The following is a 15,989-nucleotide window of genomic DNA, read 5'->3' as shown; positions in this document are numbered from 1 at the left end:
TGCAATGCCTTAGAAGGACCGTCTTAAAGACAGCTCTTGAAATACCTTGACTAAATAATGTGCTGGTGTTCTACATGCTCTACGCACAATCCTTCGGATAGATTGCAAGAGCCATCTGTTGAATGGTGAATGTGGAACTGTGGCATGCCGTCCTTGCCAATGTCAGCATACTGTACACACGACCACAGCTAATAGCGTTGAATTAATTCAGAATGACCCAGACTGGGTAAGCCCTGTTTGAGTAGTGTAAGTAGTAAACATAGCTGATTCCCATCCGCTTAGCACACGTCTGGTTCAGAGACTTGTTCCTTTACTCGATCATTCAGGTGATGTCAGCTCAAAGTCAGACTTATGTACAAACAAGGCCCACAGAGCCAATTGACCACGTGACAGACCAGCCATGTCAGGTGAGGTAGCGGGAACCGGACAGACCAGAAACAATGGCTCATTGTCCCCGATAATGTATTACTTTGGACACACACCAAGCTCAACTGTGGAGTAATGTAGAGTATTGTTTCGTTTTGCAGTATGCTAAAGTCTTTGGTCCCATTTGCTGTGACCCAGGCCATGCCCTTTATCGCTGAATTGTGAAAAATGCCTGTCAGGCAGATGTGGGCAACCAAGCCCAAAATATCTCTGTGAATATCCCATATTTTACCCCTCAGAGACACATACTGTCCGGTATTCAAACAGACATGCTGTGGAAAGTTCATCTTAGATGGTTTGGATACTTGGCTGCTATTTTGATTAAAGGTGCATTGTGGCAGACTTCAAACTGTATAAAACTTTGGTGCATTCATTGCATTCATTGACGAATAGACTAAATTGGATTTTAAACAGATAAATGTTCGCTTTTGTTTGCATCCGGTCCCATTTATGATAATAATTCTTCTTTCACCTGCTAGGAATCTATCGCTGTAAAATATTAGGGAACATTCAGAAGTTTCTTGAAAGGAGGTACAGCATGGGTTTGATTGAGGACGTCCATCAGGGGTTAAACATCTCTGTGCAAGCTGTGGAAACCGCAGCCAGATGGACCTTCCTTCTTCTGCATTCGTAGTAAGAGGCCAAACGGCATGTGTCTTTAATTTGCCACAAAACATCCCCAAACACACACTCTTTTTGATTCTTTCCAGAAAGGGCTAATGCTGCGTTAGCGTACACACACTCGCGTGCATAGAATGTTTGAGTGATGACACTCGTTTTCAAACCACCATTGGGAGTGAAATTCTCTGGAGGCCTTGCTGAAAATGTCTGGAATCGAGTCAAAACAACCAGTAACTTTCCTGCACAGGTGGCCTGTATAGACAGGAAGTTATGTCACAGAGTTCCAACCAGTGTCCTTCCATCATTTAGGCAGATTATGTGCCTCCAAACACCCATAAAACCTTTTACATCCTGCTGAATTGCAAGAGTGTCACGAGAAGGCTTATCATTATTCTAATCCCTTATTCCATGCATAAAACAGGCTCTGGTGAAACCTGAAGTCATGACCTGATGTCACACACCGAGAGATAAAAATAGTGCAGTAACGGACGTCTTTTCAGAGAAGGTTTTACATCATGAGTCACATGCAAGGCCTGTGGAGGACTGGACAGCTGCTCTCTACCTCTGAACATCTCAGATGATGTCATTGTTTTCCACCGGAGGCACCTGTACCCACTCTGTCTCCCTTTGTCTCAATGTATTTGTGCCTGACTCTGTCCTCTCTGGAAGTGTATCCCTGACTCTCTTTCTGCATGTCTCTCTCTCTCTCTCTCTCTCTCTCTTGCGTTCTTCATTCTTTATTCTCTCTCCCTAATTGTCTCTAATGGTGGACGGATCCGTTGCATCTGGAGGGACACACGTTGCACTTGGAGCAAACAACTGTCGCCTTGTCATTTGCATACCGCACATGTCCTCATCTCCACGGCTACGGCGCAGTGGGGAATACACAGACTGACACACTGCGTATCTTCCACCCATGATGTCTCCACTGGAGAATGTACTCCCCACCGCCACACACTGCTGCTTTAACCCCAGACCAGGCTTGTTGCCATAGGAAGCCCTGAGCGCAGGTGCTGTAAGTTCCTCTGGTAAAAACCCTCCGTTTTCAGAGCAGCTCTTCTTCCCATCCTGACAAAACATATTTTTCCTGTTCCTTGCCACGGCCTGTAGAACAATGGGCATCAGCAGGTCTGATGGGCTCTGGGAATGAGACCATTATTGAAGCCCTCTGCTGACTGGCTCTCTGGAGCCTAGCTGACAGCATATTCATATGGAACATAAATCATCTTGTCTCATCCCTCCTCACTCTCTTCACTCTTGTCCTTCCTCATTCTCTCTACTCTCATCCCATCTCACTCTTTCTAATGTCATCTTTCCTCACTCTTCCCTTTCTTCCCTCCTCACACTCATCCTCCTCACTCCTTCCACTCTCATCCCTCCTCACACTCATCCATCCCTGACTCTCTCTCCTCTGTCACACCTCCTCATTCGTTCCACTCTCATCCTCCTCACTCTAATCCATGCTCACTCTATCCCCTCTCGTTCCTCCTCACTCTTATCTCTTCTTACTCTTTCTACTCATATTCCTCTTACTTTCACCTCTCCCTATTCCCGCATCTCCCCTTTCCCTCTTTCTTCCTCTCTCATATGCTGTGTCAGATTGTGTTTACTCACAGTGCTGAGTGGATCCTTCTGGCCAAGTGTATGTTGAACAGTTGGCCTGAGAAATACTTGGACAGTGGACTGATTGGAGATGCTGAAAGGATAACTCAGCTCAGCTTAAAGCCAGACAATGTCTTCAGGAAGTATTCAGACCCCTTCACTTTCTCCACATTTTGTTGTGTTATTGACTTTGTTTATAATTGATAACATGTATTCATTATATGCCATCAGTCTACAGACAACACTCCATAATGACAGAGCGAAAAAAAGAAATTGACATTTGTGCCAATTTGTGCTGACCTGAATAGGTATCGCTCAGTTTCATAATCCGCTATTTTCATAGACTAAGACATGGGCCACAACCAAGCTTTCCAGTGTTATTGACATTATTATTATTTTAGCAACAGAACAGACGTGTTATATAGAAATCATTTAAAGTCAATTAATTGACAAAACAAGCAGATAATTTTTTTCTATAGGAGTTCTGGTTGTTGTTGTTTGTTGTCTGGGATTCATTGTGGTTAAGAAAGAGCGATGCAAACTAAGTAAAGAGTTTAGTGAAGTTATTTGTGTGTTCCGTAGTTGTGATTGTTATACAAACAGTCTATCCATTGTCTCTGTGAGAAAGACATTTGTTTGACGTTTTCCATTTTCCAGTGTTTGTTGACCAGATGTCTTCCACTTTGCACTTGGTGCTGATATCGTATCTGATGTAATTCGTTAGTTTGTCTTCTTACATTTCCATCTTTCCAATAGGAAGTAACTCAGAGCCTTACCTAATGGTAACAGAACCTAGGAAATCACTACGGGACGTCAAACAATGTGGTTACTGTCTCTCTCTGGGTTTTATTCATAAATATCTTGAGCCCCATGTGTGCTCCTCATTCTAGTCTAAGTAAACAAGGCTGTCTCTGCTGGTCTCTTTTCTTTTCCAGTCCTTTGCCCCATGTTGTGTCAGAATGGAGGGGTCTGCATCCAGAAGGACCGCTGCCTCTGTCCTCCCACCTTCACCGGCAAGTTCTGCCACATCCCAGTGGCCACGCCCTCCACTAATGACATCGAGAAGCCGCCACCCAGCCCATCTGTCTTGGCCACTCAGCAGCTGCTGACCCAGTCGGAGTACCTTCTCCCCCTGCACAGTCAACAGCAGAGCCATGGTGGTGAGTGTGACAGGGCCAGCCTTGTGACAGAGGTGGGTTCTGGTGGACTGGGATAAACAAATGTTACACAATGTTAACAGGTTGGACACATCTTTAAAAAGTCAATGTCATTCTGTTCGGGAAAGATAAAGGCGAATGGAAAAGCGTCTTTAATGTTTCTAGTGGAACGTGTCCCTGCCTGTGGTACTGGGTTTCGTAACACATCATGTAGGCAAGGTTCACCAATACAAGGGTAAGAACAGTGGGATTCTAACATCCTAACTATAGACTGCACCTCCTTTACCCAGTCACAAGGTTGCCATGTTCACGAATGTTCTATAGACACTGTAGTTATATTGATGATCAGAAGTTGAACCGACTAATGACATCAAATTACTGTTATGTTTAAATTAAACTTTAGAGGCTTGGATATACGACATCATTGCAAAACTAGGCAAAACTAGTCTAAAACAATGTTGACGTCCTCATCATGTTATCAGATGTACTTGGACAGATTATTAGCATTATCTATTGTCTGTCAACAATAGCTCAAATTTGACGGACTCAATATTAACTAGCTAGTTCATGTTTTCATTGCGTGCTCATAAAATCTATTTGGTGACATCAAAATAGATTTTCCATCTTTAGAGATTTTCCCGGCCTTTAGTAATGAACGCTACTGCAAACCTTCTTCAGCTCACATTGTGGATGAACTGAGTTGCATGCTCAGCCCAAAAATAAATATTTAAAACAGAATTATGATGAAATGTGCATCCATGAATAGCTATTTGCACCACTATTGAACCCAGTTAAGGTGTAAGTATTACTGGCAGTGAATGCTAGCAACACAAAAATAGGTATTGTACACTGTAGGAAAGTGAAGACATTTTTAATAATGTCTCAGACGTCATACAGACACATAAAGTGTAGCTTTTCTGTAGCTGAAATACACATTAAACTACTTTCCCCTGGCATGTACTTAACACTTCAATTGTACATCTTAGCGCCAATGGGCAATAAGCCTTAAAACACTGACAGCCATTCCTCTAGGTCTCTTAGACATTTGCAGTCACTCACTTGTCGTTGATTTAACATCATTAGAACGCATACGAGAACCCTTTCATTTGGTTACTTAGTAATGCTCGCTCTCACTTATTTGCCAAATGTGAATTTTTGACATTATGACAGCCAGATGTTTCTGACCAAAGTGAATCAGTTGACTTAAGATCTGAGTTGAAGTGTCTTTACATAACATGAACAAAAGCCAAATACTGACAATTCCCCACGGGGGGGAGAGGGGTTATTGAGACCCTGGAAAGTGAGGTCAACATCTTTGCCAATCACAACTAACTATGTATTTGGGGAAATCTGACATTTTTGCAGTTAAATGCCGTTATGTAGATGACAGTTGTTAGAAGATACAGTATGCTGGGGAGTCTTCTGCTCCCTTTCAAGACATTATCATTAAAATGTGACCCTGAGCGTTTGTGTATTTATCTAATCTCTATAAAGCCCAATGACATCAGTGTGGCTTGTGTTCACTCCAAGGGTGGTGCGAGGCATGGCGAAACGCAACCAAAAGTTAATGGCAGTGAAATCTAAACAGCCTGTGGAGCTTATGCTAACAAATGAAATGTTAGAGTGAGTTATGTTGACATGCAGCCTCCAGACGTCCACGCGCTATTCCAGGTTGTGTGGGTGTTTGGAAGTCCAGATCTGAGAGCTTATGAAACCTCACTGAGGATGCCTATGTTAATGCTGCGACCTGATTGAGCTGGCGGAGAACCTAATGGTCAAGGCTGTTGTGCCATTGATTGAAAAGTCACTGGTTCGAATTCCAGAGTAATTATTAAAAAAATAGTATGTCATTGTGCTCCTAAGCAGTGATGTTGTATACTCTATATTTTTCTATTGGCAGTTATGCTACAATAGACTTACTAATTTCTTTGGCGGTGTACCTTCACAATTCGTACCGCCACTAAAGCCAACCACATTCATGCCTCCTTCCGCTAGAATGGGATTGCTTTTAGAAAGAGTGCATGACTGCTCTGTTTTAATCTTCTTTTCGCTAAAAGAAACGCTGTTCATGTGTGAACATTTTCCTTAATTTTTTTGTGTGACAGAGGACGAAGGACAACTCTGTTGTGCTTTCTGGACCAGCTGTGGAGATGATGTTGGCCAATACTAACCCATACTGAGACAGCCAGAGAGTGTTAAATGTTGATCAGGCAATAAAATATGTGAAGGAGTAGCTAGCAGATTTTCACAGCTCAAGTAAACAAACAACAAGGGAATTCCCAAATACCTCAATTACTATAGGAATGGCTTTAGGATACCCTACAGAAGCAGAAACATTGAATTGTGCTCACTATTTCCCCTAGATTAATTTAGCAGCTAAATAGAAGCCTTCCAAAAATATGATGTAATTCTAAAATAGCACTAATAAAAAGAGTTGAACCAGTAACAACAGCTAACAGTTCAGAACTGCTAATTTGCTGTTTTGGGTGTGCACATATACTTTTAACTGTGCCTCAGAGGCGGCTTTGGCCATTAACCTGTCCTGTGGCAGCCGCTGTGCCAAAAGTACCCGAGATATCACCAAAATGACGATAGTGAGAACTAATAAATAGAAAAATTGAAAGTTTTTTATAAAGACAAGACAAGTTATTGAGTGAAAATTATAAATGAATAAATGAAATACAAACATTTATGAATATGCTGAATAATTCTGGTAGAATTTTTATTTAACATTATAAAAAAAGAGTAAGCCCCAGAAGAGACCAACTCCATTCCAACATGGAATGTATCCGTTGCATGCCTAGGTTCATGCATTACTTAGGAAACATATTTAGAACTTTTACTATACAGACTTTGCCACCACTGCTGAAAAACATCCTAGGGAAAACACTGACCCGGCATGTTAACAGCAAATGGACACTTGACATGTCTTTGTCTCTGATGTGGTTCCATTGGCCACAGGTCTTAAATATGACGAAGATCCATCTGCAGTGACATGTTCAGGGCAGTGAAAAACACAGTCCAAACAGCGTCTGTAACTGAAACATTGTGTTTGCTGCATATCTCCCGGGCCAGTGAGAATGGTTGCGCAATGCCCTGAATAATAAACACGGTCCGATGACTTGGAAAAAAGCCTCCCAGGACATGGGTCTGGATTCTAATGAGCCTTGTTCTTCCCTTTTCTTATTATTTTACCGAAAACAAAATTGTGCAGTTCTTTGGTACTCAACGAGCCGGGACACCCACGATATCCGGGCGTCAGCCAGAGTTAACTGATTATGTCCTTAACTTCTCAGTCTGCAGATAAAGCCCAAGGAAAGGTTAAGACATGAGTCAGGGCCTGAGGGGCTTCAGCTCAATTCACTTGGCAATCTGCTGACTTCTCAGTAGAAGTGTGGGGGAAACGTTGTGCTAATGTTGTGCTAACATTGGGATCCAGTCTCCAAACAATGAGAGGCTGCATGCCATCATGACATTAACAGCTTGTTTCAGAACAACTACTCAGCTACGTCATTTTGGACATACACACCCCTGCTTATGTTTTGAGTATCTGCTACAGTAACATGGATTCACATTAAATTCCTGCCAAATGGGAAGACTAGAATATTCTCATTTTGAATTAAAAACACATCTTAGTGTCCTATATCACCTTCCATACATAAATGACCACGTATCTAATCGCAAAAACGTATTTCATAAAGGCCTTTTTACATCAGCAGTTGTCACAAATTCATGACCACTATGGGAAAGTCATCCATATAGCAGGCAGCAAATGTAAACCGCAAGGACGCAGTTCACATAAATGGTCTGCCACAGGATGACCCATGACCCCTGTAGACACAACAGGTCAGCTCGGGGTCAGGCTTTGTTCAGAGATGGTATGGAGTCCGCTGTGTTTGCAAATGCAAAACCCTTTGCTGACCCCTAACCCTCAGTCCCCTCTGTTCCGCCCCCCCCCCCCAGTGTCTGGCTCATCCATGGTGAAGGTACGGGTGCGGCACCCCCCAGAGGCCAGTGTGAAGATCCACCAGGTGCTGAAGGTGGGCTACGGGCCAGGCACGGACCGCGAGCAGCCGGAGACTGTCACCAGGTCCGCGGGCCTCTCCGGGGCCAGAGCGGGTCTTTTGCCGGGGGAGAGGGCTGAGGCCCCACCGCCGAAAGCCAGTGTCCAGGCCCAAACCCTCCGCGGTGACTCCATCCACACAGAGGCCTCTGGGTTCAAGTACTGCTTCAGGGAGGTCCGTAACGGCCAGGTGAGACTTCACACGCTTCTTCTGTCGGAAGCCTTGCTGTATGTCCTGTGCTGTCCTGTGGTAGGGTTGGCTGTCGCCGTGCCGGTAAAAGTTCTCCTCCCCTCCACCCCACAGTGCAGCTCCCCCCTCCCAGGACTCAGGAGTCAGGACACCTGCTGCAGAGGGATTGGGCTGGCCTGGGGCATTAACCAGTGTGTCCTGTGCCCCGCCAACACAGGTAGAAGAGCCACTCATAGTCACCTGTTTGACTTCAGTATGCCGTTTGCTACACTACACCTTTCCATTTTGCACTTCATCTTTTAGTCCCTCCATTATAAAATGGGTTAATTCTACAGAAATCGTTAGAGTGTTTATTTGGTTAGCCGGGTGGTATTTAATTGGCTGCGGAATACAACATACAACTATAATTCCTAGAGCCAAATCTGTCCTTCATGGTAAATATAGAGAAACCTTTCCTTGAGGTGAGAATGCAGCAACTTTCCAAGGTGCTTCTAAGTCACAGATTTAAATGTGTTGAACCATTATGGCCAATTTTATAGCTAGATTTAATACAAGAAGACCAGAAGACACCAGAATAGATGTGTTTCACTATAACTACGTCTAACACATCTGGATTGTACTGGAAACAGTGATTTTCTTTTCTGATACTCTTGAGTCACTGTCTCTATTCTCAATGACTCCCACTTATTTTTAAAGACAGGACAACTGGACAATGAGAAACCTTGAACCAGATGTTGCTTCTCTACGGAGCAAAGTAAAATAGGACTCTATGTAATGTCACATTATCAACTACTTCTATACAGTACATAAGGTTGTTGGCATGTTTTACTGCAGACCTGACTAATCTGACTGGAATGCACTTTTTTCTTTTCCATATTTGTCCATTTAGTTGTCTCTGTACCCTCTTGACTCCCAGACCATATCGACACTGTCAAAAAGCACTGAGATTGTGATGTTTTCCACTTTCTTTCTTTCTTTTTTTTTATGTTGCTACATTTTTTAAAGAATTGAGATAGTCTTTAATATTGTTAGCCAGAGCAAATACTTAGCCAGAGCAAATGAGAGGGACAGGACTTTATGTACTGTCACATGCACATAAATGGACAAAAATATCATTTATTTTGTCGCTGTTCAACACTGGAAGATAAAAGATACATGGTTTGACTCAGTATGAGAATATGATGAATATGTTCTTAATTGCAATGTCTCCCTCCATGAAATAAACCTCTCTAAACATTCCCATAAAAAGGTTGTTGATACCAAACAATAGAGGCCTTGTCCAAAACCTTGGCCCGATATCATAGTCCTTTGAAACAGTGACCACTTTCTCCCTTCTACTTTGAAGTATGTCCTCTGTATCCTCACTGCACAGACTCATGTCTCCTCATAAACTACCACTTGTTTCACAACTATGTAAAGTCAGAGCTTTGTTTGATGTGAGAGAAGAAACAGCTGGGAGGCAGAGCGCTAGCAGAAAGGTGACCTAGACAGTGGGATTTAGGCCGGCAATCGTCCAAAAGATAATTGGAAGTAGCATGGCTAGGTCAGTCCAGTTCACAGATTAAATTATTAGCCGGTTTTCTTACACTGAATGATGAAAGCTGTGGTATGTAAGACCTTATAAACTGGGTTCTTAGAATGCTGAATGTGGATTGGCTGATCGCTATGGTATATGTAAGCAATAAGGCATAAGGGGATGTGGTGTATGGCCAATATACCACAGCTTAGAGCTGTTCTTAACCATAGTATACCGGCCATATATCACACCCCCTCGTGCCTTCTTACTTACATATACAATGGAGCATAGTTTGTCTAAGGGCTTGACGAGAGGGGTAAAGAAATGTTCTGCTAAAGAAATGTTGTGAAACATATTTTCTTTCAGGAGGTGGAGTCAATGGGAGCTGTCCAGCGGGATTTAACAGGATCAACGGCACCCAGTGTGTTGGTGAGTTCCATTTGACTCTACCACTTCCTGTAGAAAAATGGTGTCTACTGAGCAAAGTTAACCTGTGTGTCTGGAGGATTTGTGCGTTAACTGGCTGTATAGTTTCTGACTCATGTTTTTTGTAGTAGTAGCACTGTCTCAGTTTACCAACTGATGTCCCAAGGAGCAGGTCACTATTCAACCCAGGTCTGTCACTTAGCCTGGGAATGAGCCAAGGCACGCTGTTGAGTCTGAGGAGCACAGAAACCACCAGCCACGTTTATCTGCTGCTATGGAATGACTGTGTCTGTAGGGCCTGTTAACACGGCAGGAGAAAGAAGACAACTGATGGGAACGTGCTACAGCACAGTGCTGCCAAGGAATGGCCCTGACACATACATCAAATACACTGGACATCACTCAGTTAGGGAAAGATCGGTATGACTGCACTCATTCATGGTACAACTTCCATTCACCAGACAGGGCCACATACCCACAACCACATTACCCCAACACGTGACGTACCTGCAGCCATATCACCGTGACGACATGTGACGTAACTAGAGCATGGTTGCCGTGACAACATGCCACTCACTCTTTTGATCATATCTATGCTTTTGTAGTTGATCAAACTGTTCATGGGTTAAAGTCTGTTTAGAACAGGCGTAAAGCTCTTGGTACAACATGCAAATTGATTAGTACTGGAAGACAAGGATTACAAAATAAATAAAATAACAATCTGTAATTGAAATAGCATGAAGGAGCATCTGGCTTACATCAACCTCAAGGAAATAGACTATTAGTTTTACAGCTGTTTGGAAGGATGGCCTTTTTTTGACTATCTTTATGGAATTATTAAATATAATATGCTAAATGTACTGGGTGATGACAGACTCTTAGAGTCATCGTTTTCCATAGCCCGGACTAAACCAAGAGGCTCTCCTGTCCGTGAATCCTGTGGATGGATGTGGGTGTGGAGGCAGGGAATAAAAATGTCACCCTGGTATTTCCCTTCCTAGATGTTAATGAGTGTTTGCAGCCTGGCTTCTGTGAAAATGGAAATTGTGTGAACACTCGGGGGAGCTACAGTTGTGTCTGCAGGCAGGGGTACATACTGGACGCCTCGCACGGGATCTGTGTCTGTAAGTAGCCTGCAGGAGGACCCGGCTAGAGAACGGGAGCACTGGGCTGGCCGTGCCGTGATGTCTGGAATGAGCCGGAGCAATGCATGGCCAAGGTGCTATGGGGCTGAGCAGTACCGAGCTATGCAACCACCTGCTGGGTAGTTCCATAAATGTAGAGTGGGTGATGTTAGGTGGCGTTAGACATCATCCAACTCTCTGCATCCCAGGTAGACTAAATTTGTTTCCAATAAATCATCCTGCAACCGTCAATCATGCTGAATCTGAAAAGTACTTCCTCACACTTCTGCATTAAACATCTTTGCAATGATTCACATTGAGTGTAATTGTATTTCATCATATAAAAACATAAACATGACATTGCAGCTCCTGGACTTCTGTGACACTCTTGACCGGCTTATTCTAACCAACATTAAGATGAACTGTGCTGCTGTGTGTTGCCTGCAGTTCTCATATGGTTTGCCTCTGCTTATGTCTCTCTTCATTTCTCCCCAGCTCTTGGCTCTAACTGTAGCAGAACTGCCTTTCAGTTTCTTGCATCGGTGACTGCACGGTCATCTATAAATCATGTGTTGCTGAAAAGTTAATGGAAATGCTTTCAGCTTTGCTGTTTTCTTACTCTCCGAATCGAGGGTATAACAGCGATAAATTCTGACGTTTTTTTTTTTTCTCAAGGTACTTCTGCAACTAATTGTGTCTTCGGTTGAATATTCCATTATTTTTTCATTCTGGCTAAACCGAAACAGAGCACCTATTGTTTTTAAATTACAAAGACAGAGTTCCAGAAGCAGCCGAGAATTTTGACCAGAGCATTTTCTCAGCATGTGTTGGGCCTGCATGTTGAGGTTCATTAGTGATATCTCTGATGCCTTTAGGAATATGACGCTGTGTCTGTATGGCTGTGTGTCTGTATGGCTAGAACGTAATATCGCTATCCTCGCCTCACCTTTCCCCTGTCGGCAAAGTCTCATCCTGTCCTCCTCTTGCAGCCCACAAGGTGATATCTGAGGATAAGGGTCAGTGCTATCGCATCCTGACCTCCGGCTCCGGCCCTGGGAGTTGCTCTGTGCCCATCCTAAGGAACATCACCAAGCAGATCTGCTGCTGCAGCCGTGTGGGAAAGGCCTGGGGCAAGACCTGTGAGAGGTGTCCCTACTTCGGGTCAGGTGAGCATCCCTGTTCTGATTCTGACATTATGTCATATCAGTGTTTCCCCTCAGAGTGGTCTTGTCAGGCCGGGCCTTAGTTCCACCCCGCACAAAAGCCAAAGCTCTAGGGAAAACAACTGAATTCACTCTTGTCTTTACCTGTCAGTCTCGGAGTGAGTGAAGTAACTGACTGAAACGCTAACAGCGCACATCACTAACAGGCTAGACATTTCTTATTGGCTGCACACAGTACATCAAATCACGATACACATAGTAGCTACAGTAGATACACACAACACTAAATAATTTTCATACATGAGGCATCGCGGAAACACTGGTCAAAGACTACGTAGACTGACAGAACGGTACTACAGTCCCATCGTCGGAACATATATATGTATGAATCACGAGGCTCAGTACCTGCCGATGGGGATTTCTGTTCCTTCCTGACAGTTGCTTTCAAGGAGATCTGCCCAGCCGGGCCCGGATACCACTACTCTTCCTCGGCCATAAAGTTCAACCAGAGGGTGTTGGAGCAGCTGGGGACTGGAGGTCCCCCGGTCATATCCCAAAGCACCCCACAGACCCAGGCTCAGGGAGCAGGTAACGCTCGACTCACCACTCAGCCCAGACCCCAGCAGCCGTCCAGAGGAGCTTCTCTGCCCCATGAGGGCGGAGCACACACCCCAGCCAGCGCCGTGCCTCAGCGTGAGTAGAAAGCATCAGCCTCAAGGAGATGTGTACTTTTGTAACACCCAGATCGGAAACGTCAACATACTCATGAAGTGACGTTTCTGTTGAGTTGATTGATCATTAAAGCAGCGTGTTGTCAGAACGTTTCTGTTGAGTTGATTGATCATTACAGCAGCATGTTGTTAAAACGTTTCTGTGAAAAAAGACAGTTCACAGCTGTTTGTTGTAATGAGCAAACAATAGAATTCCTAGGTGTTGTCTGTAAAATGATAATTCCTGTTTTGGTTTGTCCAGTTGGGCCCCGGACACAGACAAACCGGACTCCAGTGAGACCTTCCCCAATCACGGCTCGCCCACCCATCACCAGACCAGGTAGGCCTGTTGTACCGTACCCCACAACCGAACTATGTTTCATCGTGATGTAGTGAAAAGGCTACAAAGTTAGGTCAACTGCAGATGTAAGTTAATTGTGGCCTCTCACATTGCCAACCCAAGGCCTGTTCTGGACTTGTTCTACTCCACACTTATTTTGTGTGACAGCACTTGAAGGCAAGAGGTCAGAGTTCAAACTGAACCGAATAATGCTTTACAATTTTAAAGCATTATGTAAGTAGAGTTAAGTAGAATTAAATGTTCTTTTGATAGATGAAGCCAAAGTGGTCATGTACAAAGACATCATGTGTTTTTGGCTCCAGTCTTTCAGGTTTCTTTCTGGAGTACTTAATCCACCCTGGCAGTACTACACACACACACACACATACCTCAAACCAACTTCAAAACCTCCATTGCTTTTATATTTTTTAATGCACATCTTTACAAAGAGAGGTTTAAAAAGTCACACAGACCTAGCCAGGAGCTTTGGCCCAGGATAGAAGCAGTAACCAGATGGGTATAATGTTCAGTTTGTGCCGTGAAACAGTTACCCTAATGCGAGCCAAATGCTTACCACAATGCTGTCTTTTATCACATGCTGGCAGTTTTAACTCTCAAGTAAAGGTCATCAAATAGCCTGATTACAGTTTGCGTCGTAACCACACATTTAACACTTTCCACCCACAGCCCTTTAACAAGTCAGTTCTGAGATTTTACAACTCCACCTAATAAGTCTCTGAGAAATATGTGATCTGGAATGGGATGAGCTCATTGGTCGACTCTCCAATGTAAACAGAGAGCAGGCAGCCAGATGAGATCTGATACGCCTCACGCCATTCCTCTGTCACTGTTCTCCCCTCACAACCTGTAATGGCTGCGGCCGAAGAGATGAAACCCGCTGAGATCGCCAGCTTATCTCCCTTTTCAATCCATGACTGTGCACCTCTGTGTTTCTGTTGTGGCATCCCGTTTCGGCGTCCAGTTCGGGGTGTGTGTGACGCCAGGCCCCAGGTGTGTGGCCAGGGAAGTTGTGTGGACCTGCCTGCAGGGAGACACACCTGCGTCTGTAACCAGGGATACCAACTCAACGCTCTGCAAACTCAGTGTCAAGGTGAACATTCTTCTTAGGGCTAGTTAAACTACTTGCATACTATAAGACTTCAAAACAGCACACACAAACACACACACACACATTCACACACACCAAGGATGATGTATGGTGCCTCAGCTGTATTTATGATGCGAGGTCAATGAACATGTAATCAATGAACATACTCATTAATTATGGACAATTCATTATGAATGACTCATTATGGATGAGTTCCGGGTGGTTATGGTGACACAACCTTGTCCCCTGAGGGACTACTCTGTGATCACCACTCATCCCCTCAATCGCTTCAACTCCGCCCCCCCCCCGTGTCCTCTTATCCTGTCATCCCCTTTTCCTTTAGACATAGACGAGTGCAGGACTTCTCGTCCGCCCTGCGGCAGTGGACGATGCCATAACACGGACGGGGGCTACAGATGCACCTGCCCCTCAGGATACCAGCCTGGAGCTCAGTCCACCAGCTGTATAGGTACAGCCCAGTCTCAACGCCCCCCCCCCACCATCATTCCCCCTGGAATGCCTTGTACTTCCAAAGGTCAACGGTTAAAGGGGGTGATCGGGATTTCCCGGAGTCAGCCAAACTCATGTATACCACTTTAAAGCTTCGATGCAGTTTGAAGGAAGTGGCTACGTAGCGTTTACACAATCGCTAACTAGCGTCAGCACAATTACTATAAATCTATGGGTACAGCTCGCAGTTGTTGTATAATTTAAGGCATTGTGCTAATGCTAGTTGGCATTCATCCTCTGGCCTGTTCCAGGAGAATCCCTTAAGACTGGTTTTATCTGTATCTAGATGTGGACGAGTGTCTGTGGACTCCACGCCCCTGTTCTGAGGGGACGTGTGTGAACACAGCAGGTAGCTACAGATGTGTGTGTTTGCCTGGCTACAGAGCCAACTTCCAGCAGACACTGTGTCAAGGTAAGAGGGGACACAACCTCAGCAGTATAGTCCAACACTGTACACTGTCAGTGACGCAACCACAATGTTTGACTTAACTTAAAATTGTTGGTATTATTGCGATAAATATTATAATGGCTGAAAAGCAGTTGCTTAGAGCATGCGATGTGCAATCGGATGATGACCGATGAGCAATTGACCGCCACATCTTTGACTTTTTGCCTCACAGATGTGGATGAATGTCGACAGGTTCCAAACCCCTGTTTCAACAGCCGCTGTGAGAACAGCCCTGGAAGCTTCAGGTGTGTCTGCCGCACTGGCTATAAACTAGAGGGAAACACGTGTACAGGTAAAACAGCCCTCTGTCTATTTTACAGAAGCTACTTATACTTACATATACAGTATATTAATGCAATATATAGCTACAGTAGATGACTACAGTATATTAGTAAAATGAATACAGTATATTAATGCAGTATATGAACACAGGTTATTGATACAGTATATTATCACGGTATATAACTACAGTATATTATTTTCACACACCAAAGACGTGGTGAAGTCGGTGAAATCATAGTGTACCTCAGAAGACAGTCAGACATAAAAGTTCCTGTCCCCCTCTGCGTGTCCTCCTGTCTTCAG

General features: G+C 44.1%; 1 protein-coding gene across 3 annotated transcripts in view; it reads left to right on the top strand.

The window, feature by feature from the left end:
• LOC105023073 (latent-transforming growth factor beta-binding protein 4) overlaps positions 1-15,989 on the top strand; it is a 56,462-nt gene that overhangs the window by 23,161 nt on the left and 17,312 nt on the right. For 2 of the 3 annotated variants that reach the window (XM_029119190.2, XM_013134314.4), the window contains exons 6-17: positions 3,585-3,809; positions 7,770-8,059; positions 8,174-8,276; positions 9,942-10,004; positions 11,003-11,125; positions 12,115-12,291; positions 12,727-12,981; positions 13,261-13,338; positions 14,321-14,449; positions 14,790-14,915; positions 15,243-15,368; positions 15,577-15,696. In XM_029119190.2, the coding sequence (XP_028975023.2) occupies positions 3,585-3,809; positions 7,770-8,059; positions 8,174-8,276; positions 9,942-10,004; positions 11,003-11,125; positions 12,115-12,291; positions 12,727-12,981; positions 13,261-13,338; positions 14,321-14,449; positions 14,790-14,915; positions 15,243-15,368; positions 15,577-15,696 (1,815 nt within the window). The remainder of the gene's footprint in view (positions 1-3,584; positions 3,810-7,769; positions 8,060-8,173; positions 8,277-9,941; positions 10,005-11,002; positions 11,126-12,114; positions 12,292-12,726; positions 12,982-13,260; positions 13,339-14,320; positions 14,450-14,789; positions 14,916-15,242; positions 15,369-15,576; positions 15,697-15,989) is intronic. The other variant, XM_013134315.4, reaches the window with a different exon arrangement.

The sequence above is a fragment of the Esox lucius genome, chromosome 1 (assembly GCF_011004845.1).
Source record: "Esox lucius isolate fEsoLuc1 chromosome 1, fEsoLuc1.pri, whole genome shotgun sequence".
NCBI classification, from domain to species: Eukaryota; Metazoa; Chordata; class Actinopteri; order Esociformes; family Esocidae; genus Esox; species Esox lucius.
Note: the sequence above shows the minus strand (reverse complement) of the source record. Positions and strands in the feature narration are given on the sequence as shown.